Consider the following 25,849-nt stretch of genomic DNA (forward strand, 5'->3'; position numbering starts at 1 on the left):
AGGAAATCGAGTCAAAATCATGGGTACATTTTCTGATATTTATGTGAAATAAAAATGTAGCCCTTTTTAGATGTTTTCTAACATCTGTGGTATGTCTGAAATATTTTTCATTGTTATTCAAAGGAATAAAATCTGTGAAACATGTTCTGATCAAGGTGGAACTTGAAGATAAAGTCAGTTTAGAATAAAAGACCATAATGAATATAATCTCCATATTGTCATAAAATATGAGTTCTTATCTTAAAGAAATGTTAAAAGTATGCTGATGCTCTATAAACCTGATGAAAATAAAAGAATTTGCCAGAAAGTCAGAAAAATAAAAGTATAATTTCAGTAGTATAAAGGGAACAAATAATATGCCCCCCAAAAACTCTTCACAAGCAGACATGTGGTATAGTGGATAAAGAGTCATGAAGACCTCCGTTCAAATCCTGAGAGACTTATTAGATGTGTGACCCTGAGCAAGACACTTAACCTTTACATCAGTTTCCTTAGCTGTAAAATGGGGGGTAATAATAGTGCCTACTTTCAAGGGTTGTAAAGACCAAATGAGATATCTCTAGAGTGGTTTGCAACCTTTAATGTACTATGTAAATGCTAGCTATTTTTATTATTTTCCACAAAATCTCACTTATCCCTTCCTAACTTATGTAATTCTACACACATCACACACTATTCTTCTAATAACCCAGGGATGTAACCCAGGAATCATCTTTAACTGCTCGCCCTCCCTTATCTTCCATAGCCAACCAGCTGCACAGTTTTGCACATTCCATCTCCCCAACATCCCCCCCCTTACAGCTGCTCTTCGACTTCCATCCCTCACCACCACTGCACTTTCCCTCTCCTCTTTGCTCCATCTTCCACACAGCAACCAAACTGAAACTCTGAAAGCATGGTGACCCCAATAACCACCAGCTCAAGAAGCTGCAGTGGCTCCTCTTCCTCTAGGAATACAAAATACTAACTCCTCTGGTAGGGTTTTTTTTTTTTTAAGTCTTTCACAATTAGATTCCAACTTGCCCTTTCAGGATTTTGTCTCACATTATTCTCCTTCACACACCAGTCAGTTAAAATGGTCTATTTTTCTCTGTACACATTTCATCTCCTACTTTTGCACAGACTGACCATCCTGTCTGGACTACATTATTGCCTCACTTTGTCTTGCAGAATCCCTAGACTCCATCAAGAGTCAATTCAAGAGCCACCTACTGCAAGAGATCTATGTGCCCTCTGGTTTCAGAGGGTCTTAACCTGGTTTCCAAGAATTTGTTTTCCAAAAAATATTTTTCTAATATTTCAATATATATATTAGCTTCCTTTATAATTATATATATTTTTATTTTTACATTAAAAAATACGATTCTGAGAAGGGATCTACTGGCTTTTGTTAGACTGTCAAAGGAGTCCAATACCATTAAAAAAGTTAAGAACCCTTGGTCTAGTTGCTAGTACTGTGTGTATATGTATATGTGTGAATTGATGTGTGCATGTGTGTGTGTAAACATAGGTATATATGTGTATGCACACACATGTATATATCTGTTCTCCCTCCTCCTTCCAATATAATGTAGGCTTCTTGAGGGAGGGGCTATCTTGCTTATCTTTTAGCTCCAATGTGTGTAGCACAGTGCCTGGCTATAGTAGGCTGAATACATGAAATACAGATATAATTATGCATAAATATACATTAATATGTTTATCAAATGTTCCAGTTACCTCTTCTATAGATCATCTGAACTAGAAAGTTACTGATGGATTATCTTCTTACAGATGATGACACTTCCAAAAAAAAGGAAGCACAGAAGTGGAAAGAATATAGGAAATCTATACTCTAGTCTGGCATAAAAGAAATCAAATAATGGGGACAATTAAGAAACATCAAGTTTTGCTGTCATGGACAGCAAAATAGGTGTCACAGCTCTTCTGAATACTGATGCTCAGTATGCTCTATTTAATGTCGCTGGCATGGGGAAGACTCAGGAAATCTAAGGCTTTGGTTAAAAAAAAATTCTAGATTGAGATGTTAAAAGAAAAAAGTACTATGTGGCAGCTTTTTCAAAAGGTAACCCAGTGGAAAGGCTTTTTAAGAACATATTTATTTTCAATCAGCATTATTTGAGCCTTACCGTTTATTTGGATCTTTTATTAAGAGTCCTGAAAGTAAGGATTTTGCATCAGAAGAAAGAGTTCGAGGAAATTTAATGTCCTCCATTAGTATTAGCTCAAAAAGTTTCTCATGATCCTGGTTGTAGAATGGTAATCTTCCACACATCATTTCATACATGACAACCCCCAAACCCCACCAGTCTACTGCACGGCCATAGTCATTATCTTCTAATACCTAAAAGAGAAATGAAGAAAAGAATTAAACATTACATTTTAAGTACTTTGGGTGAAACATACATTTTTTACTCTAAAATATTTTACCATTTCCATGATTAGGTAAGCAGTTCTGAGATTCTATCACACATAGCTCTTTATTATACCAAATATTTGACTTTTACAAGATATGTTTTTGCATCCAGAAACTATTAATGGACACCCATACAAAAAAGGCAGAGAAAAACAATACACTATGCCAAGTAAATCAAACATAAGAACACCAATGAATCTATATGAAACATGGATCTACCTAGTTTTATTTTCTGGTCCCCTTTCTGCTAAATATCAAATCACAGGTTAGTGAGAGGGCATACAGATTAATTATTTCTAATAGGCCTTCCCTACTGAATCATTCCCTACTGAAATCCAAAAACTTTCTGCCTGCTAAAAGATGAAGAAAATTGGAATAAACTGATTTCATTTACAGGGCCTAGAAAACAAACATAAGAAAGAACACAGACATACTCACAGCCTTTGTATGTATTTTTAAAACTTTCTGAGTTCCTAAATAGCTAAAGTTTTAAGGAAAATCTTTGAAAATAATAGAAATCAGACAATTCATCTTTTGGCTTATAAGAAAATGTTAATGCCCAGAGCTCCATTATATTAAGACAAAGATACGTTAAATGCATACAATATCCACTGAACTTCATTCTTATTATATGACAAATGGTATTTAAATTGTCTCACTATATATGAAAAAAGGTTTAAAAAGAAATTTTATGACTTTAAATAAGTCAGGAAAAAATATATTAATTTAATGCAACACATCCTTTTGGATCTCAGTGTTTTACATGATATGGACATGGGCAACCAGACAAAACAGATACCCAGATGTTCTATACAATTCAGAAATCCTTTTCAGTAAATGTCTGATATAGAAGGAAAAGATGGAACAGCCAGTGTTATATCTTTCCTTTCAGATATGGTCTTATTATTGCATATAAATATTGCCTCTTTCGGAGAGAAACTTTCCAGAGATATTAAACCAGAAGGAGAAAGTTCTCATACCAACAAGCATTGTGAAGAAAAAATAGCAAAGAATGATTGCATGAAAAAGAAAGGAAAAAAATCCCCAGATCTAAGATGGAACAAACATTTCTTAAAAGAAATTCTGAGCTGATTTCAAAGAAGATAGTCAGCAGTTATCTATAGGATAGACTAATATACTCTGCTCATGGTTCAAATTTTTATGTTGTCCAACTCCACAGAAATTTTACTTTTTAAATTTTTATGGTGTTTTTATTTTATTCTTTTTAATCATTTTAGGAGTCTTAGCTAACATATTAAAATAGTTACACACTAAATAAACCTAGAGCTCCGAGGCAACTTAGAAATTAGCTATTTCAATCTCTTCATTTCACAGATGAGGAAAACCTAAGCCCAAAGGGGTGGTATAACTTGCCCAAATTCACTTATATAATATGTAACAGAGTCAGAATTCAAACCCAAGTCCTTTGCCTTAAAATCCAATGTTCTTTCCAGTTTCTGGTGCCTCGGGGGTTGGGAAAAAAGAGTAGGGTTTAGAGTAGGGGTGGGGAAGCTTCGACCTTGAGGCCACATGTGACCCTGTAGGTCCTCAAGTACTGCGCTTTGACTGAATCCAAACTTCACAGAACAAATCCCCTTAATAAAAGGATTTGTTCTGTAAAATCTGAACTCAGTCAAAAGACTGCACCCAAGGACCTAGACGGCCACACATGGCCCCCAGGCTGCAGGTTCCCCACCTCTGAGCTACAGTGTTACTCAAAGTATTAAATAAGTCTGAAATTACAAAGTAATTATCTATTGATACCAAAAATCTAGAGGCCAAAGGGCCATCCAATATTTGAGGATTTTTAAGGACAAAGGTAAAAATTTAAAATGAATCCATAAAATGTGAATTTTACTATGCTACTATGCTAATTACTAGATTCATTTTTTTATACACACATAACAAAAACTTTATTGCCTAAAAACATATTCTTTCTAAAAGAAAAAGTCAAGATTTCAATTAGGTAGAATCTAAGAAATTCTGAAAGCAATTTTTTTTGTTTTGTTTTGGTGGATGAGGAAAAAAGAGAATTAGGGGAAATATTGATCATTACCTTAATAAGAGAGGAATGTAATGCCTCCTTTCTGCCAGTAAAGCCTTTGGTAGTTTATAATCTAAGCAAGAAATTATATGAGAGGTGTCATACTCCATATGAAACTTTTTACTTTTGGAGGAAAAAAAACATTTTAAATGCTAAGAATTTATTTTCACTTTCATGAAATAAAACTTATGGGTATAAAGTTGGAAAAAAAAAGTAATTTAAAGGAGTAAGAGTTTTTTTTTGTATGCTTAAGTTGGAATAAGTTGTCCAGGTATAACTTTTAAATGGCCCAGATTTTTGGTTACTACATATGGACATAACTCATGGCCAATAAGAAGGGCATACTGCATGAGGGATATATACCTAATTTATACAGGATTTTACCTATTAACAATAAAAAAATGTTAGGTCTTAGCAAATCTTTTACTGCATTCCCACAACAGCAACAACACAGCGGTCCCAAAAAAAGAGCCAAATGTGGTTTTTAACCTCTTTTTTCATAAAACCATAAAAAGCATAAAAGCTGGATTAACTGCCTCCCGAACCCGCATATCACCAGCCGGGTTCTCATCCCCAGCTGGCAAAACTGGCAACCCTTTATTTTTGTTTAAATACCTGGTTTACAGCCAGAAGGGAAAGTGACTGCATAAAAAAGGTTTTATTTTTGAAGAGAAATAAGCAAATGAAAAAATTAAAGTGCATTGTAGAAAAATCTGTTTCAAATTAAAGTAAAATAGATTTTATACAGCTTTGTAAAATGAATATCAATTCCCAAAATAGAAATGTTTCCTTCTGAACATGCAATCTTTAAGTGATGTGTAATATTATTTATATATATGTATATACATACACATATATCACATATATAGGTACATTTGTAAGCACTTAAAATATTACTTCATTCTGAGGAAAATATGCACTCTTTGATGACTTTATATGCCAACTCAAGTTATACAGATTATTAAGGAAAAAAATAAAACACCTGAGCATAGAGCAGTTAGTTTTTAATGAAGGATTCTTTACTGTCAATTCACGTCTTTAAGATAAGAAAGATTTCTGTCCAATCTCACACTTATACAGTCATATCCCTTACTTATCTAAAAAAATGACAGCATGGATGATCCCAAAAAAGAAATGATAAAAAAAATTTCCATCCACAGGAATACGTCCAGGAATAAACTTTGACTGCTCATCCAATGAATTTACTCTCTTCTTCTCCCTCCTTAATACTCTATTATGAGACAACACACCACATTCAACAGACTACATCCTTTAAAGATAGCTTTTCCTTCTTTCCTTTAATTATATCCCCTTTCTCAAAATTATACTAAATTTGTAAACGATCCTAAGTATCTGGCTCCTTTCTTTCTGGCCTCTGCTGATTTTCCTCATCAAAAAAGCTCAACTGTGACTATTGTTATGAAGACTTGTTCAAACTCAGTGGTAACAAATGACATAACACAAAAGTAAAAAATATTAAACATACACTACAATTCCAATAAATATAATTTACTGTATTGATATGAAAATGCTATGGGTCAAAATATGCCCCCTAAAACTTACTTAAAAACTTCAAGGACTTGTGATTTTATTGGCATTGGTACTTCCTTCAACAATTCAAATCATAACTCTTTAATTTGGTATATGATCTTTATGAGCTGTTGTCTTAGGAAAAAATGGTCACCTATTGGCCAATCTTCTGGTGATAAGCCTCTCTAAATGTAGTTAGTCTGAGGCTGGTCTAAGGATAAAGGCATACAACCCATCAAGGGGCCCCATTTACAACCTTTACAACTTCATAGGCTCTGCCTGATCTTGTGCTTTCCTGGCACATCATTCAAGAGCCTTTAATCACTTCTATACTAGGATTAGGCATCAATGTAAGACCTTATAGCACATAAAATTCAGGTAAAATTCTAATTCTAATAATCTGGCTCCAAAAGTCATTGTTATAAAGCTTTAAAGTAAAATTTTAAATTAAGTTTTAAATCTGTGTGTATTTTCCATTTTATAGGCATCTTTTTCATCTCGTATTTCAAATTACAATAGTCCAAGGGAAGACCTGAGTCAAATCATTCCTCAGATATTTAGTAGTTGTGTGACTTGACCCTGAGCAAATCACTTTACTTCTCTCTGCCTCAGTTTCCTCATCTGTAAAATGGTAATAACTATAGTACCTATTTCACAGGGTTGCTGAGGTTCAAATGATAGAATATATGCAACACAACTGCAAATTTTAAAGTGCTATATAAATGTTAGTTTTTGTGATTATTATCAACGCATACTTTATTTTCCAGACCTGTGACTTCACTGGTGTAGAGAACACCTAGTAGGGCAAAAGATTCACAACTTGGGTGCAATTTGTAAGATCAAAGAGTTGCTTAGATACACTGAGAGATTAAATGACCATAGTCACACAATTAGTACGTGAAAAATCAGGGTATGAACCCAATTTTTCCTGACTCCAAAGCCAAAGTACTATTAATCATGTCATGCTGAACACATTATTAAGGCCAGAAAATTATTTCTTTAATGCTATGTTAATATTTCATGTTATATCAAATTGCACATGTTACACTGAAGGCTCAAAACTTCTAGCGGACAATAGTCATCTGCACAAATTTCAAATGAAGGGTAATATAACTTTCAAAACCTACCTAGGATGAACTAAGGCTTTGTCTCAGTTCTGATTATAGATAAGTAGTGTCTACAAAACATGGTAATCCTGCTTACTGACTCCCCCTCACACAAAAGTCCTCAACAGCCACTGATATACCTTTACCAAACAACTATAATTATCTAGATTCCAAGATAGAAATAAAAGGGGGAAGAAGAAAAGGAAGAAATATGCACTCTCTCTGTGATAATATAGTTAAGTTACATAAAAACACAAGAGTATTACCTAACACATATACCTTCTACATGAAGCCTTTCCTGATCCTCCCAATTTACCTTGTTTTTATTGGGCACATATTTGCCATATCCTTATTTAAGTATGTTTTCTCTCCCTGTTATGCTCTTCAAGGACAAGACTTGTTTCCCTCTTGTCTCTGTGTCCCCAATACATATTACAGTGCAGGGTACGTTAACAGGCATTTAATAAATGCTTGATGACTGATTTATTAATAGAAGCAAGGTTTTACTCCTTTTAATATTTTACCAGGAGCCAGAAGTTGTTTCATTCTCTGCCATATGGAGATTTAAGTTTCAGAGAGGCCAAAAGTAGAGAGAGTATGCTGTGACAGAGAATTATCTGATGCAGAGACTTCCTACTCTTAAAGTAGGTAGATAAAAATAATTGTTTTTTAAAACTCCACTCTAAATGGCTATTATACAGTCTTTGCTTTTTTTCCTTAGAATAATTAATTTTTTTTATATATTTTAAATTGTGACCTAGAGACAGGAGACCTCATGTTCCAAAAGGATACAGGGAATTGACATTTCTAGTACATAAATTTAACTAAAGGAACTTTAAAAAAAATCTTCACCTCACATCATGAATGAATCATTCTTATTCCAATTAGGGATTATTGGGTGGCTGAAGTAACATCTCTCTCAGCTTGCTCAAGGGGCCACACAACTGTACCTAAGGCATGCAATTATAAGGAGGTAATGCATGCCCTGGAGTGGCTTACTGCTCAATCAATAATTTTGACAGAACAGATGGGGGGAAAATTAAACATCTAAACAAACTGTCTGCACACCTATGTTGTGAAAGTAAACTGCGAACTTAGATGCACCAAATTACTGTTAATTCATTTTTTAAATGTTGCCTATTAACCTTGTATTTCAGGTGACTAGCATACCCTTTTTATTATCTATGTAAGTCCATCATGGGCTTTTATCATCAAAGGTACCTGCTTGCCAAAAACTATGACCATTAAGGATTTTCTAATTCAACTTGAAAAAAAAAATTTAGTAACATGAGGTTGAACTTCTTTACAATACAGAGAATATATTCTTTTTTTCTTCAAGATAATCATTTACATCATGGCTTCTTTGTACTTTTAAGTGTAATTTTTTTTCTGTAAACTTCTCAATTGCTATAAAAATTCTTATAAGACTGGAAATGCAAATGTCATTTGCTATGAATTAGAATGTACTAAATTGCAGAGCTCACCTTTAACACACACATATACATACATACATGCATACACTTCAAGGGCATTGTACTTAAAAAGCAAACTGCAGTTCAAACAGGAAAAATATTTGAAGAGAAAATAGTCAAACGGATGCAGATGCAATCTTTACAGTGAAATGACTTTTTTTAAAAGGCAGGTCCCCTCTGTTTCCTATAGTTCCATTGTGCACAGGCTTGTGGTGTCACAACTAGTTCAGTCTTTGTAAACACCTCGAACAGGGAATTCTCTGTGGCTTTTGTGAAATTATCCTTAATGGAAAATCAGTAAGGGATAGCTGCAGAATGACTAGAAGCAGTGGTGATTTTGCGTTGAGTTCTCTGATTTCAGAAAGCTCTTATTCTTCACATGGAAACTACAGAATCACAACGCTGTCCAAGCAAGAGCATGGGTACAGGAACTCTGAGAATTACAGTCAAAGGAGCAAACACGTCAATCAAGGAAACAACACCTAAGAGCTACAGACTCTACATGGCTCCTCCTGGACTGGGGACAGAAGTAATTTTAGTTCATATTTGAACCAGAGCTAATGACAAAGCAGTGGTTTAGGAGGATTCAGAAATATTACACAGTAGTTTGACAAAGAAAAATGGAGTATTAAATAATTTCACCTAAGAATTTTCACCCATGATGGCTATGTGGATGTTCTTAAATATGAATTCAAAATATAAACATTTCCTCTACTAAAAAGGTCTCTGTGATCCTTTCCCTTACTTTCTCTCTACCACAGAACAAAAGATAAGACTCTTACAGGAGCATCATGAAGATTAATATCTGAAAAGCGCCTTCAAGAAAACAAATGTTGCTTGAATCAGTACTTATCAATGAAGATTCTTGGAAAAATTTGGATTCTTTCTTGAGGGTGTGTGTACAAAAAGGTTTTTGTATGCATGAAAGAAAGGTTTATGTGTGCATGCATGTTAGTGTTGCCTAGGACATAGCATGGGGCTTGCCATATGTGAGAAGCTTAATAAATGCTTGATGACTTGTTGACTTGGTATGACCAAATATGTCAGTCAACAAGCATTTATTAAGGGTCTACTTATGCCAGTCATTGTGCTAAGTGCTAGAGACCTTTCCTTTCAGAAAAAGCTTAGAAACTGTAAGAACATAACCATAACCTTAAGACAATAGTTTCATTCTGTCTTATGGACTCTTAAGGAAGACAGTGTAAAACATTACGCTTGTTACTGCACAATTATATCTGCTGATATTTCTTCCTCTGGGTTAAGGGTGTCAATGTACTTTCTTTTGGCTTCAGTTTTAGAAGGCTTAAAAAAGGCTCAGAAACAAAATGCTGATTAGAAGATATTTACACTTTAGAATGACAGACTCACTTTGTGTCATTTACTGTAAATAGAACATAATTGCACCCTCCAAAGGGAGGAAAAACAAAACAATTAATCATGTTTGTTACATGCAACACAAATTACTTAGTAAAAAAAAAAAAATCAACATAACCCCTACTTACCCTGAATTTGGCTAGCACTTCTACCTCTTCCCAATAATAATGAATATTTGAGTTCTTAGTGCTACATTTGAGTATTAAAAAACTATTAATTTCCAAAATTTTTATTTCACTATTTATATTTTGCCACATAACATTACACTATATTTGAACAAATATTTCTACCTAACTGGAAATAAAAGTTATTAAAATAATCTACTGTCATAAGTTCAGGTTTTTCCATAAAAGTAGGTCAAAAGTAAGGTATTATATAAGGTCACAAAAAAGGCTGGGTAAAATTAAAGGTAAATGTACTTTCCAGAAGTGTTTAGAAAAGTAACAAAAATGCATCAAAATAATGCCCTTCATTACTTGAATAAAAAAATCATATTTTATACTTGGATGAAATACAACTGTAGACATTTTTCTATATACCAGTTGAACCTTGCTAAAATACATTTCCTTACAATTGAATCATTTTTGTAATGTCTTTCTGTTAGTTCTAACTTGACTATCAAATAATTTTTATTTTGACACGATTACAGAAGTGCATTTCTCTAGGTTTCCAAAACCACCTTATTCAACCTTCCCCATCTGTCACCATCTGCTTCTTTTTAGCATGTACTTTTTGTGTGATCACATAAGCATGTGAAAAATAACTAACATTCAGATGATTATCTGCTGGTACATTTGAGGACTGGGCATAATAAAAGTGAACTGCCAAAACGTACTTAACACTTTTAATTTTGTTGGGTCTTGCATGTAAGCTACATTTGATTTTCAAACTGTTTTACAGTTGGAAAATTGATCAGGTACTGCTAACTCAAGACCAAAGCTGAGACTCTAAATAATTAGCACCGCATAAAACAGTGTAGATTCAACGAGAGCCATACCAAATAGTAAAATTTAACAGCAAGAGTTTACATGTTATTTCTACTTTATTCCATAACTTTTTGGGTGAGAAAATACAATATTCACTGCAAAAATATATTTGTGGGGTCAATTTTATTTCAGGTCAAGTTTAATCCTTATAAATATGAGAAATTCTAACACAATAGCTTTTCCAAATTCTACCACAAATGCATTTGAAAATTTTAGCACATGAAGTATAATATTTATATATATGCCAAGGCTGTCTTTACAATCCCTTAAAAACATAATTTTGAAACAAAAGGTCAACTTTCCAAACTGAAGAGAGCCTGGCCGCCATCAATTAATGTTATCCAAGCAAAACAGGATACAGTGGTATTCTAACACTTTAGTTTTAATGAATACAAACTAATTATGTTCATCTTTGTACCCAGCTGCAATTACTTTCAAATGTAAGTGCAATTTAATGCAAAGAATCTAAGTAAAAACTAAATTATTCTTCTAAAGATTCTTTTTCAATTGAATCTAACTAAACATTCTTGGGTATGTGAAATTTGAACCACATATTTCACCTTAAAGACAAAATAAACACAAAGGTTTTGAATGATCTTGTCTATCCATTAGTTATTTTGCATTTTCAGCATTTGACTATGCCATAACAATGTCAAGGTATCATTCAGGTAATTAAGAGACATCTGTAAGAAGTAGCTTGCAACAAGAAGAGCTTGCAATACTTAAGGTAAAATACATTCTTCCTCAACATCTCAACCACAAGGGAAACAATCTTCATGAAATGCTGTGAATAAAAATCATCACTGGACACATACTTGTTGCCTCAGCAGCATGGAAGGACTTCTGAAAGCTAGTACGCTGCACACATAACCTTCCAGAACCCAGGGCAACCACTATCATATTAGAAAGTGTCAAAGTAGCACTTTAGTCATTATCATTGTCCATATTAAAATTTTATGAAAAGTTAGTTATTTCAAGAGTCAGCAGCTTCAAACAGGAGCCAAAGTAATGGTGTTCATTCATCACTTTCCTCTAAAGATAATCCATCAACACTATATGTCATACATCCTGATTTCTAATCCTTGAGGAGGTGATCTCATTTTAATAATATCAATTCTGTAAAATGATTTTACAAAGTATATAAGTATTTAAAAACAAGAAACAAAATGGTCTTAATAAAAGAGCAATTCAAAATTCATTTTGAACAGAAAGCCCATTTTAAAACAATTAGAGTCAATTCTTAACTTGTATTCTTGGTTTTTGTTCTTGGGTATATTTGCATAGAAAATAATATCTTGGTTTCTTAGGAGATCATCTGTTTCTGAAATGAGATTAATTATCTCCTTTAGAAATATTTTCCCCTAATTATGACATACTAATTCTGTTATGCTAAATATGGCAAATGTATAGCACAGACAAACGAATTCTGGAGAAACAAATAACTTATTTTTCTCTTACATTTCCTAAAACAACAGCATTCTAAAAAACATGATATTGTATCTGATTTAACATGGAATAGTGTTCTCTGAATTTTTAGCTGATATATCAACTGAAATTGAAATTCTAATTCTAGTGTATTTCATATTTCAGGGAGGAATATTTACAATGTCTCCACAAATGATGTTATTGGAAATTAAACATATTCAAAATATTAGTACTTGATTTTAGGAAACTCAAAATTTTCTCAATGCAAATTGTACCTTTAATTAATTAGAATATTCCAGTGGAAATATAATAATGAATGCTAATGATACTAATAATTCATACCAATTTTGTAACACAGTTGCTTCCCAATATTTAACAATTACCATTTTCTTTAGCCATTAGAAAACATTTATAGACAAAACATATGATTTCTTGACCTCTAAATTATAGCTTTTTTTTGCTGAACTGTGGTATACTATAAACCAGCACCTCTGTTTCCTCAAGATAGTCCAATGGTATTCTTATTACTATGTAGATTTTAATCTTAATTTTATTTTTTGAGATTGGGTTTCTTTATCTTTGTCCAACCCCATGCTAATCATCACGGAAGGTTTGATCTACTTTGTTTCTGACTAGGGTTGGGAGGAGGGGGGAATAGGCATTTATTTAGCACCTAATTGTGCTGGGTAGGAGGCAGGTAGGTGGTTCAGTGGACACAACACTGGGCCTCAAATTAGGAAGAAATGAGCTCAAAACTGGCTCCAGACACTTACTAGCTGTGTAACCCTAGACAAGTCACTTAACCTCTGTTTGCCTTAATCCACTGAAGAAGGAAATGGCAAACCACCCCAGTATCTTTGACGAGAAAAGGCCATGGATGATATGGTTTAACAGGGTCGTGAAGATTAGGCACAACTGAATAAAAACAATGTGACAAGCATTGTGCTAAGCACTTTGACAAATAATATCTCATTTGGTCCAGTATGCTCTTTTTTAGGCAGCCTGATCCCTTAACCTCCCTCCTGAAGGCTTGTCATATTGGTGCCAGACTCAGTGGGGACACCCAATTGTCCTAGTCTACAGCAGCTTAGAACTCCTAAACTCAAGGAATTCACCACCCTCAAGCCTCAAGGCAACAGAGGTTATTATAGTCATAACCACCACACTCTGCTCTATGTAGATGTTTAAATAGTTAGGTATTCCTTTAACATCAAACAAGATGATACAGATAGTGTCAAATGTATTCCATTTATCTTCCTACCTTTTCTGACCTTTTCTCTTATTCTGAATATTTCATTTGATCTGGGTCTCAACATAGGTACACCCTCTGATACAAATAGAAATTTATCCATGTTCTCTTATTCCGTAAGGATACTGTCTATATGCTCCCATAAATCTTCAAAGGGGAATTTATACCTACCATGCTTGGATTGGTACTACCTTGATTTAGAAAAAAAAAGCTGCCCCATTCTTAGTTGCATTTAGTTGCACAACAAACATGAACAAAATGAGTGGTGGTGATCAGTCTCTTCCTACCTTTGAATTTTTTATCTCAAAAAAAGTGTCATGCTTTTCAGCATGCAAGTAAAGCAATGCATATACATATATATGTCCTTGGATTGCTTTTAACTCAACAGCCCACCAAAGATGTATGCTCACAGGAGCTGGTTCTTAATTAGGATGAAGTAGGACTGTCTCTAGTACCCCAAGCTGACATGACAGTCATTCTTTTGGGATATAATTGCCCGTCAATTTAAGGGGGCAGTATCTGGTTCTTCTAACACTACATGGATTCCATTGGAGCATATGAGCTGTTCATAGATTATTCTTTGCCACATAACCAGTTCATCTTTTATTCTCAGTCATTTATATTAAGACATCCTTTACATTGCTTCCCTCGCACTATTCTTCATTGGCAATGTGTTGCAGCTTATTAACCTTCACAAAATGCCTCTCCATTTCCCTTAGGATAACCTTCAACAATGTTTTCAATAAATGTGTAATTCCATGGATCTTAGTCATGCAGCATCACAAGAAGAATACTTTTATATTTTCTAAACAAGCCTTTGTTTCAAGAAGAAACTTGAAGTCATTAAACATACCACATAATTTTCAAAAGCGATAATCCAGCCTGCTCTCCTCCTTCTGTTCAATTCTGGGCCCAACTCATTGTCTATGTGCAATGTCTGTCCAAAATATATGTACTGATGGGACCAACTCCATCCAACTGCATATTTTAGTCTAAATAGGCATTCCTCATCTACTTATTTTTTTTTCCAGTGTAGAGAAACCTAACTCTTTTTGGCTGCTTATGGATTTCACTTAAATGGCTCTTTGTGTTCTAAGGCTTGATGTAATCAGCATTATACCACCAGGAGACAACAGCATCTGGAGGACCTTAACATCTTTAGAACACTCCTTCTCCACTTGAATTCTGAATAGGATCTTCTCCATGACAATGAATATCTTTGACCACATACCTCTCCCTATTTTATGTCTTGATTAATATTAATAATTAGAGGATAAATGAATAAAAAGTTATTATTACATCTTTTAAGGAATCTTATATGATTTGATATATGCAAAGGAGATACCTTTTTGACAAAAACTGCTGTTAACAAATACTATTATAGCACCTACATTGTAGAGTCACTTACGATTATTTCTTTGTTTCCAAGTATAGTTCATCATAAGGTTTATGAAACCACAAACAACAGTCTTAATGAAGAAGTCATATAGTTTGATATGATCAAAATTTGTCAGGCATAAATATGATATATTTGAGTAACAATTCAAAATATGATAGAAAGATCCAAGATATAAATCATATGAAAAGAAAAACCTTTATTCTCAGGGGCAGCTAGGTGGCGCAGTAGATAGAGCACCGGCCCTGAAGTCAGGAAGACCTGAGTTCAAATCCGGCCTCAGACCAAACACTTGACACGTACTAGCTGTGTGACCTTGGGCAAGTCACTTTACCCCAATTGCCTCACAAAAACAACAACAACAACAAAAAAAACCAAAAACCTTTATTCTCATTATGGAATTGTTAGTGTACTTGCCTACTATCAGTTTCTTGCTGCTAAAATTTATATATTAATATTTAAGAATTGCTCAAGCCATAATATTTTGTTTTAATTCCTGCCAAAATATGTAGCACCATTTTAAAAAAAGCTTAAATATTTCTTATTATAAAATAATTATGATAACATGAATTTTCCCTTTAAGTTCCTACAACCTACCTCAGGTGCAAGGTACTCAGGTGTACCACAAAATGTCTTCATTGTAGCTGCATCTGTAATCCCTTCTTTGCAAAGTCCAAAATCTGTAATTTTTATGTGGCCATCTTTATCCAACATCAAATTTTCCAACTGTGTATTAGGAAAGAAAGAAAGTTTAAAATTGTCCTCTGACTTTCAATAATATATATTTCTAGGAGGGGAAAACATATCCAAAGTTCACTAAAGTATTCAATACTTTACAAATTAAGGATGAAATTACAGCTCCTATAAAGTTCCTACTTTTGTATAGAGTAAAAAAGTACATTACACTAAATATTCAGGAATTGTGATCATAGAGCTTTAAAATAAACTAGGACTCTATAGCTTTAAAATTCATTTTTATTTAAGTTGTGAAAACTCAAGACTGTGAAACTTGGAAAAGCTAAGTTTCCTCCACCAAGCCCCACTTTTAAGAGAGGCATAATAGAAGAATATCATCTAATAAGCCTTCCTATTTAGTACTTAACAACGTTCTCTAAATCATTTCAAGATGAGCATCTTTTAAAAAAAGTCCACAAGAAACAGGAATCCACTATTATTTTTCAAAACCCTTGCAGATTTTTCTTTAAATTCAACCTAAATATAATGCTACAAGGAAAGTAGAATTCTGATGAATTTCTTTACTATTAAATATAAAAATGGAGAGATAATACACACAGAAGAAGAGCTCTGGCTTGATTTTTATTACAAACACATATACAGATCACATTTATTTTACGTACATGTATACACACATACAGAGCCAAATCTACAATATTAAGTGAAAATCAGTTTGATCCTGTTAGTAAAAATATATCGAGGGACAGAGTTCACAGATTTAACTACTATAAGGCATGCAATTGTCAGTCAATTCAAGTCATAAGACTATCTGCTCACAAAACCTGATATTCTGAACCTATGATTTTTGCTATTGTTGTTGAGCTGTTTTTCAGTCGTGTCCAACTCTTCATGACCACATTTGAGGGCAAAGATACTACGGTGGTTTGCCATTTCCTTCTCCCGCTCATTTTACAGATAAGGAAACTGAGGCAAACAGGATTAAATGACTTGCCCGGGGTCACCTAGGTATTATATGTCTCAGGCTGGATTTGAACTCATGAAGAGGAGTCTTCCTGACTCCAGGGCCAGTGCTCTATCCCCTGAGCCATCTACTTGCCCTATAATTTAGTTGTACAATCAACGTGTCAGTCAATAAACATTTATTAAGCACCAACAATGTGTCACACATAGTGCTAAGCTAAGAGTGTGGAGAGCTGACATGGTGAGATCTAAATTTAAGGAAGGTCACTTTGATGGCTGAGTGGACAATGAACTGAAGTGATGAGAAACTTGTAGCAGGAAAACTAACCAGCAGGCTACTGCAGTAGTCCAATGAGATAAAATCCTGAACTAAGTTGACAGCAGTGTTGGAGGAGAGAACAGAATATAATCTAAAAATGTTACAAGGGTAAAAACGAGAAGCCTTGGCAACAGATTGGATATAGGAAGTGAATGCAAGGCACTGAGGATGACACCTAGTCCTGCCTGTACCTGGATGGAAATATCCTCTACAATATCCTAAATTACATACTCAATGATAGAGAACACACTGAATCTTGATTCAGCTCATTCTACTTTTTGACAGGTCTAATTGCTAGGGAATTTGTCCCTTATACTGATCCAAATTTGCCTTTCTCTAACTCTCATCCATTATTCCTACTTCTAGAGACAATTAGTATAATCTGAATTCCTCTAAAATATTATAGTCTTTCAAATACTTGAAGATATCTATGATAACCCCTAAGTTTTCTCTTCTCCAGGCTAAATGTCCCCAGTTCATTCAACCAACGTGATGGTGTTTTCTGTAACAATCCTGGTCATATACCACTTTGGACCTATGTCAGTTGATCAATGTCCTTCCTAAAATGTGGTGTTTGATAATGAAGACAGAGTCTAACCAGATGGGACAGAGTACAGGGAGGCTATACATGCTTCATGTGGAACATTATTGCCTTTTATGAGATCTAAGATTGCTTAAACTCTTGTTGAATTTGTAGTCTACAAAAACCCCCAAAGTCTTCACAGGAACTGTTATTTAGTCCTATCTCCCCATCCTACACTTAGGTAGTCGATCTTTGAAGCTTAAGTCTAGGACTCTGCTTTTTTCCCTATTTTCTTAGCTTAAGATCATTATTCTAGTCTTTTAAGACCAAGCTGGTTTTTTTTTTTTAAATGAAGCATCTTCTTAAATACACTTGAGTAAATTTATCAGAAAGCACACACAATAAGTACATGAACAAATGAATAGATGAATAAAATTTATGTGACACTTAATATGTGTAAGGCACTGTTAAATGCCTTATAATTATTATCTCACTTGATTTTCACAATCCTGATGCTGTTATTGTCCCCATTTTATAGATGAGGAAACTGAGGCAAAGAGAAGTTAAGTGACTTGCCCAGTTAGTAAGCAGGAGGGTAATTTGAACCTCAGTCTTCCCGATTCCAGGCCCTGCACTCTATCCACTGTGCCACCCTGCTGCCTCAACTAACTTCTTTTGTGTTATGCTTAGTCCATAACTGGATACAACTATTATGTAAAAGTGAGATAAAGTTTTTTTAAGATTAATTTGAATATCTGTTACCAATTTTATCACTTTGTGTGTAACTCACTATCTCCCTTAGGTGAATCTGCAATTGTGATCTATCTTAAAAGAAGGGGCTATAGCTTTTATGCTTATTTTAACTGTCTATATCATTAGAGTCAGACTCATGATTGGAAGACGTAAAATTTTATGTTACAAATAAGGACTATATTTAACTACCTGAATTATTTAGGGGTTTATTATTTATTATTTATGTTTTCTTTAAGGGGGTATGGGTAAGGAATCTTTGTCTTTTAAGGCTTTTACAAGCAATAATAATGGATGTTATCAGTTGGGGTAGGGTACTGTTGGATTTTATGACTCAGTTTAAATACAAAGTCATGAGATTATTATTCTTAAATATTCTTTTGCCTGCTCCTCTCCCCTTCATTGTCTTTGTTTGTTTTGTTATTTGATTTTTGCTAGAAAATGGGGTTAAGTGATTTGCCCAGGGTCATACAGCTATCGAGGGTCAAGTGCCTGAGGCCAGATTTAAACTCAGGTCCTCCTGACTCCAGGGCCAGTGCTCTATCCATTGGGCCACCTAGCTACCACCCTCTTCCTTCTTTTTGGTGACTGTCATTTCAGGTTGGGAAAAAGAGGCTATTTATTTGTACCTTTGTGCTTTGGCTGTTACCTGAGTCAAATGAGATTGAAAATAAAATAGAAAAATTCTGTCACTCATATATGGGAGCACCCTATTACGGAGTTAATTGGTACATTTTACCCATAGGATATGTAAGCATAATCCTACTATATTCAAAAAAATTATTGATGTCTGTTGAAATTCTGATTAATTATTCAACTGCTATCACTTGCGGCTAAGAGCTATACAGTTTGGGAAGAACATTATTAAAGCAACATCAATAAATGGTTTCCCTCATTCAGCCCTCTCTTCTTTTTAGTAACAAAATATCGAGTAATAACGTGGAAATTTATGAAAGTAAACACAAGGCAAAGAATTGTAGTGTCTGAATTCTTAGCCACTAATAATGCAAATTCCATCAGAGAAGATAAAAGTCCCAGGACTGCTATAATTAGGAAGAAAGGGTCATAGAGGAAACCTGAGCCTCAGCTTTGGGGACCCAGACATCCCTACTTATATTCCTAGGGCTTGAAAATCCTTTCTACAATTAACTAAGGTCCAACTTACAGGTGTTAGCTCTAACCATGAATGCCATATAGTCAAGTAACGTTAGAGCTAGAAAGGAACTTAAAATTACCTTTGTACAATCAATGAGCCATGGTCCTTAAGATTAGAAAATCAATACAAACATAAATTTCAGTGATGTTTTAGATCAAAGTTACTTTTTATAACTTATAAAAATAAATCCTATGATTTTTCTGATGAGCTGATTTATGAAAGTGCTATTGTTAATATTTTCTTTTCTTCTATAGGTTATTCACAGTTATTCATAGTGGAATCAATACTTGTGGATAGAATAAAGTTTAAGCAAATACTTAGGCTCTTTATTAACTTTTAAAAATGATTTATTATAAACAATACTGAACAAGAATGAAATGAATTAAACTTGCTTTGTAACTACTTACATATAAATGATTTCAATGAATAAATTGGCATGATAATTTTTTTAACCACTGTATACTGAAGTCTGTATCAGGATTCTTTATCCATTTTCATTCATTTCCCTTTTATATCATTATAGTTGGTATGGATTCCTTTTTGCTGATTCTGCTTTTTTTATTTAGAATTATTTCAAAAACGTGTTTCCAGATTTCTATACACTTCTCAAACTTTTAGTATTAACCACATTATTGTATTTGGTTGCATTAATGCACCACAATGTATTTAATCATTTCTTTATTGTTGAACATTTAGGTTGCTTCAAGATACTTCTTTTTCGGCAACTACAAATTATGCCACTATGATACTTTCAAAATATACATTTACTACATGGAATAATTGGATCAAAGTGTATGATTATTTGTTGGTTGCTACCAATTGCCAGACTGCTCTCCAGAATGATTCTATCAGTTCACAATTTTATAAGAAAGTGAATGAGCACACCTGTTTGCCCAAACGTTGCTGACATTTAGTTTCACTGATTTTAATTACTTTTTTTTGACAATTTGAAGGCTATGAGGTTGTATCTCAAAGGCTTATATCTCTTTAGTTATTAATCAGGTTGAACATCTTTTCAAATGATTATTAACCATTTGTGGTTTTTCCTTTGAAAAAGTCCTCTTCACATTCCTTCTGTGTCATCTCACGTCCATAATTATTCCATTCTTACATCCTTTTAAAGTACTTAAAAGTCTATCATCTGGCTGGAATTCAGTAAGGTATATGGTTTAAACTGTAGGTCTAAATCCATTTCCTTCCAAATTGCTAACCAATTTTCCCAAGTGCGTTTATGAAATACTGAATTATTTCCTCCATTTTTATTTTGTTTTTCAAACACTGATATTTTATATACATTTGGTTGTATATTTTGTGAATTTTCATATAAATTTTCACATATTATTTAATATGTTTTTGTGTGGTGAGCCACATATTTGTTATTTCATTTTACTGTGGGAAAATTAAAGTGTAGAAACACTGTCCATTGATGCAGATGGATAACCCTCTCCATGCTCATTGAAACGTTAAGTGACTTCCTTACTTAACTAATGGAACAGAGCTGCCATGTGTCAGAGGCAAGACTTGAACCTAGATCTTTCTAATTCTAAGGCTGGGCCTCTCACCAGGCTCATTTAAGATGATGTGACACTAATGTATTATGCCGAGATAGTTACATCTATTTTCCCTTAAGAACTTGGGGTCTATTGTATAACAATTTTTTACTATTTAGTCATCTGTGTGCAAATCATTCCTATTTGCCACTGTAAATCAACAAGATTTCAGTGAATTCTCTGTGTTGGTGAACCCTTAGTGACCAAAAAATGTGAACTATGGGTTCCACTGTGTTTTAGAAAATTCAGAACTTCATTTAGTTCTATATGTTCAGCGGTAAATGGAGAGCATCATCCAGTGATAAGTGATGGATTTCAAATCACAGTATTTGTTGTTCAGTTGTGTCTGACACTTCATGACCCCATTTGGGGTTTTCTTGGCAAGATAATAGAGTGGTTTGTCATTTCCTTCTCTAGATCATTTTACAGATGAGGAAAATGAGGTAAACAAGGTTAAATGACATGCCTGGAGTCACAGAGCTAATAAGAGTCTGAGGGTGGATTTAAACTTAGGTCTTCCTGACTCCAGGCCCCAGCACTCTATCCTCTATACTTAAACTACACCAGGTTTTGAATTCTGATCCCACCACTAGGAAGGTCACAAGCTCTCTGGGTCACAGTTTCCTTAGCTACAAAAAGAAGTTGTACTAGATGACCGCTGAATCCCTTTTAACCTAAATCTATGATCCCACGTAATTATTTTGAAGCATGTGTGTACGTATATGTATGTGGGACATGTATGTGTTTGCATACATACCATATATACACACATACTCACATATATGTACATATGTGTGTGTGTATACACACGCACACATATTATGTCTCTTAAGTGGATTTGCATACAGAACTAAAGAAAGACTAAAACAATATAATCAAAAGAACGTGGACACAAGTTAAGTGTCCCCAAAGGCCTTATTTCTTTATGTTACTTGGTGATCTCATGGGTTTAATGATCATCTCTATGTAGATGATTCCTAAGCCAATACATCACAGAAACATAGAATTTGAGAGAAGAGAATGCAGTGGCTATCTCTAGTCTCTATACAATATCTATCTAGTCTATACACAATAAGTAGAAATCACATCTCTTCCTAGAAAATCCCCCTTCGAGGGGGAATCCACCATTTCTAAAGATAGCTCATTCCATTTTTAGACAGCTCTAATTATTAAGAAATTTTCCCTGACACTGAAGCCTAAATCTGCCATTATTCGTTTCTGACATCCAATGCCAAAAAGAACAAATCTAAACCCTATTCTATATGACAACCTTTCAAATACTTGGACAGCGCTACTACATCTCCCTAACTTCTCTTCTTCAGGCTAAAGATCACTAGTTCCTTCAACCAATTATCATATGACATAAACTTAAGCTTGCTAAGTGATATGGTGGATAATACACAGTATGCACTTTAAAAAAAGGTTTTCTCTCTTTCTCTTTCTTTCTTCTCTCTCTTCCTCCCTCCCTCCCACAATTTTTGCTCCCTTCCACTGGATGTTAACATCTTTTTAAACTGTGATGCACAAAACTAAAGACAATACGCAAGTAAGGTCTTATCAGAACAAAGTACAGAGGGAATGTCTCCTTCCTTATTACTGAAAGATATATCTCTCTTAATGCATCTCAAGACTGCATTAGCTTTTTTAGTTGCCACAAAACACTGCTTTCTCATATTGAGCTTGCAGTTCACTGAAATCCTCAGATCTTTTAAAATTGTTACCTAGCCATATCTCCCTATCTTTTACTTCCAAAGTTTATTTTTTGTACCGAAGGATAAGAATTTACATTTATTTCTACTGAATTTCATCTTACAGATTTGTTCCAATGATATAGCTTTTCACATCTTGATTCTGTCATCCAATGTGTTAGTTACTTCTCTTAGATTAGTGTTACATACAAATTTGACCATTATACTGTCTCAGTTTTTGTCCAAGTCATAATAAAAATTTTGAACATCACAGTGTCAAGCAAAGATATTCTACTGCAGACTTCCTATCACATTGGCTTTAAACCATTAATGATACACCATAAATCTGGTCATTTGACCAATGCTGAATCCAACTTACTGTACTACTGTCTGTCTACACCTCTCTCCATTTTCTCACTAAGAACACCATGAGATACTTTATCAAAAGCTTTGACAAAATCAAGTAAGCTATATTATACAGTTCTACATTAACTCTTTCACCATCTTCAACAGTGCTCTGATGCAGCTAGTCATTTTTTAATCAGGAGGAATATAGTTCTTTACTAAAAATAATATTCTATAGTTATCGCTTTGCAACATCATTGTGTATGCTTCTATTTGCTTTTGCAGCTAACTACACTTGTCTGTACTACACACCTACCCTTATACTTGTTAGTTGTCTCCCCCAAGTGTTGTCATCCATAAATTAAAGATGTATGATAGGAATACAACCAAAAAAACCCCAAAATGCTAAGAGAGTCAGATTAGTTGAGAAATATTGGCACTGGATAAAGAATGAAATGATGGGAGCCTTTTACATGCAGCTATGTAGGCGTATTAGATTACACAACACAAGAGTTCCTGAAAAGTTATTTGTGACCAATACTTTGGTGAAGCAAATAAATCAGAATGTTTAACAAAAGTACTGGAATACTTTTTAATTTAAAGGAATTCTTTGGCATGTCATATTTAGCATAAATTATCACTAACTCATTTACCCATTTTATAGACCTTGATTTTCACATGCTGGTTTGATTACAGTATGGTACAATATATGCTTTTAAATCAGTAAGCCTAGTTCATAAGGGTGTTGGGAGAATAACGCAGTACTTTAATAAAGGTCCTCAAATGCTTATGAAGAAACAAATCAATAGCAACATACTATACAATATTATTAGTAACCATATGTTTTTCAAATGTTAAAACTTTTTAAAAAATCAAATATTCAAATCGTTAAAGGTCTTAGACCATCAAGAACTATAAATTGAAACTAAAACTAAGATTGTATCCCAGTTAAACATCTTGATTTACTATAAAGGTTTTTTTATAAGGATAGGATGTCATATAAAATCCTAAAATAGAATTAAATACCTTAAGGGTTTTACCTACCTATGAATTCACTTAATTTTTAGGCCAATGCCTAATGTTATTCTTAATTATAAGCATTTAGAGAAAAAACTAAACTCTTTCTAGAGATCATATAGTTAAGAAACATTTATTTGCACATCAAATACTCAGAAATACAGAAGGTGCCTTCAGACTAGTGAATAAAACAGTATGCTCTATGCTGCGAAGCACATTCTACAAGGCACAGTTTTTTCTCAAAACCAAATCTATTTTTTTCAAAACTGTGTAACTTTGTAATTACTTTGTGTTTGTCCCCATAGTCTCTGAAAAAACAAAATTTGATTACTTTTTTTTTTTTACCTTGAGATCACGGTACACAATCTTTCCAGAATGTAGATAGTCCAAAGCTGAGACAATTTCTGCACCATAGAAGCGTGTGCGGTCCTCAGAGAACACCCGCTCTCTCGACAAATGGAAAAACAGCTGCAGGGTAAACAGCAGGGACAGGATTGTAATAATTACTGATTTAGTGGGGGAAATTAACACAAACATAAAACACCTCTCATCACCATATTGTGATGATAGATAGTGTACTCTCAGTGGACACTCAGCACTCTTAGACAGCAGCTGGCTTATCTTTTCCAGGTTTCCAAGGGGAGACTGTGAGCTGTTAAATCAGCGTTTTAATCAATATACCAATCTTGTTTAAGGCATTCTGTTTGCTACCCATTTAACCTTCAGTTACCATAGGAAAAAAGTGTCTATCATCATCCTGTATTCCTTCTTATTCTGTCCCTCACCATTTCCTTTTTAGGATGAGGTACTGAGTGATATTATTAAAATAACAACATGGGTATGGTTGCATGATTTTAAGTTAATTACTTAATTTACTTTTGTACTAAAGAGGAAAAAAAAGAATTGGTATTCATCTGGACACTGTTTAACAAATGAACTAGAACAATGAAAAAGTTGATAATGCTGTCAGTAAATAGCCCCTCAATGACCTGATCATTGTGTTATAGCTAGAGATGATAAACCTCTCAGAGTTGTGACTTCCTAACTTCATTTTAGTGATCTACAAAATAGCTAAGCAGAACAAATTCTTTGGTATTCCTGATGGAATTCAATATTTGTTCTCCCCATTCTGAAACTGTACCACTTAACAAATCATCCATTCCTTAAAAACAAAAAAGTGGCTAATATTTTTAAAGTAATTATAAAGCAATATAAAAGTTAGCACTTTGAAATTACATCACTCCAAAAACATATTAACTAAAAACATTAAAGTTTTTTTAAAATCAAATATGATTTAAATTTTTTCTACATAATATCTGTGGCAGATTTTTGAATTGCTTGTTTTTTTACTGATAAGCAAGTTGTTCAATGATATGCATCAGAGTTCATTCATTTGCTTCTGTCTATATACATGACATTAAACAACTACACTAAAAATGAAAATTTCAGCTAATCATCCAGATGTTTTCAATTACTTGAAGACTTGATATCAGATAAAAATGTTATGATGATCTGATTCAATTTGATTTAATTCAATTAGGCAAGGATTTATTGATTGCTTATTGATGTCTGACGCATTGAAGGAAATACAAAGCCAAATAAGATACAGTCCTTGCCTTCAGAGAGCTTATAAACTTTTTAATTCTCTTTTCATTGGATCATTTGATTTTATATAGACACAAGAATAGGTAACATCTATTTCTACATTTTGTATTGGCAGGACTTCTCATAAGTAGTGATATAATTTTAGGGGATACCAGGCTAGCATCAGTTACTCAAAAAAAAGCTGCCTGATTCATTGTAAGAGATTCATTTTTATGTTTTGAAATATTTGGCAGGGAGAGGGT

General features: G+C 33.8%; 1 protein-coding gene across 2 annotated transcripts in view; it reads right to left on the reverse strand.

Annotated features, from left to right (window-relative positions):
* Nucleotides 1–25,849, reverse strand: part of LOC114049643 (RAC-gamma serine/threonine-protein kinase) — a 362,981-nt gene that overhangs the window by 50,153 nt on the left and 286,979 nt on the right. For both annotated transcript variants that reach the window (XM_027870919.1, XM_027870920.1), the window contains 3 exons: nt 24,348–24,470; nt 15,596–15,724; nt 2,130–2,344 (listed from right to left, as the gene is read on the reverse strand). In XM_027870919.1, the coding sequence (XP_027726720.1) occupies nt 2,130–2,344; nt 15,596–15,724; nt 24,348–24,470 (467 nt within the window). The remainder of the gene's footprint in view (nt 1–2,129; nt 2,345–15,595; nt 15,725–24,347; nt 24,471–25,849) is intronic.

The sequence above is a fragment of the Vombatus ursinus genome, unplaced genomic scaffold, assembly GCF_900497805.2.
Source record: "Vombatus ursinus unplaced genomic scaffold, bare-nosed wombat genome assembly UNPS02014798.1, whole genome shotgun sequence".
In the NCBI taxonomy this organism is placed as follows: Eukaryota; Metazoa; Chordata; class Mammalia; order Diprotodontia; family Vombatidae; genus Vombatus; species Vombatus ursinus.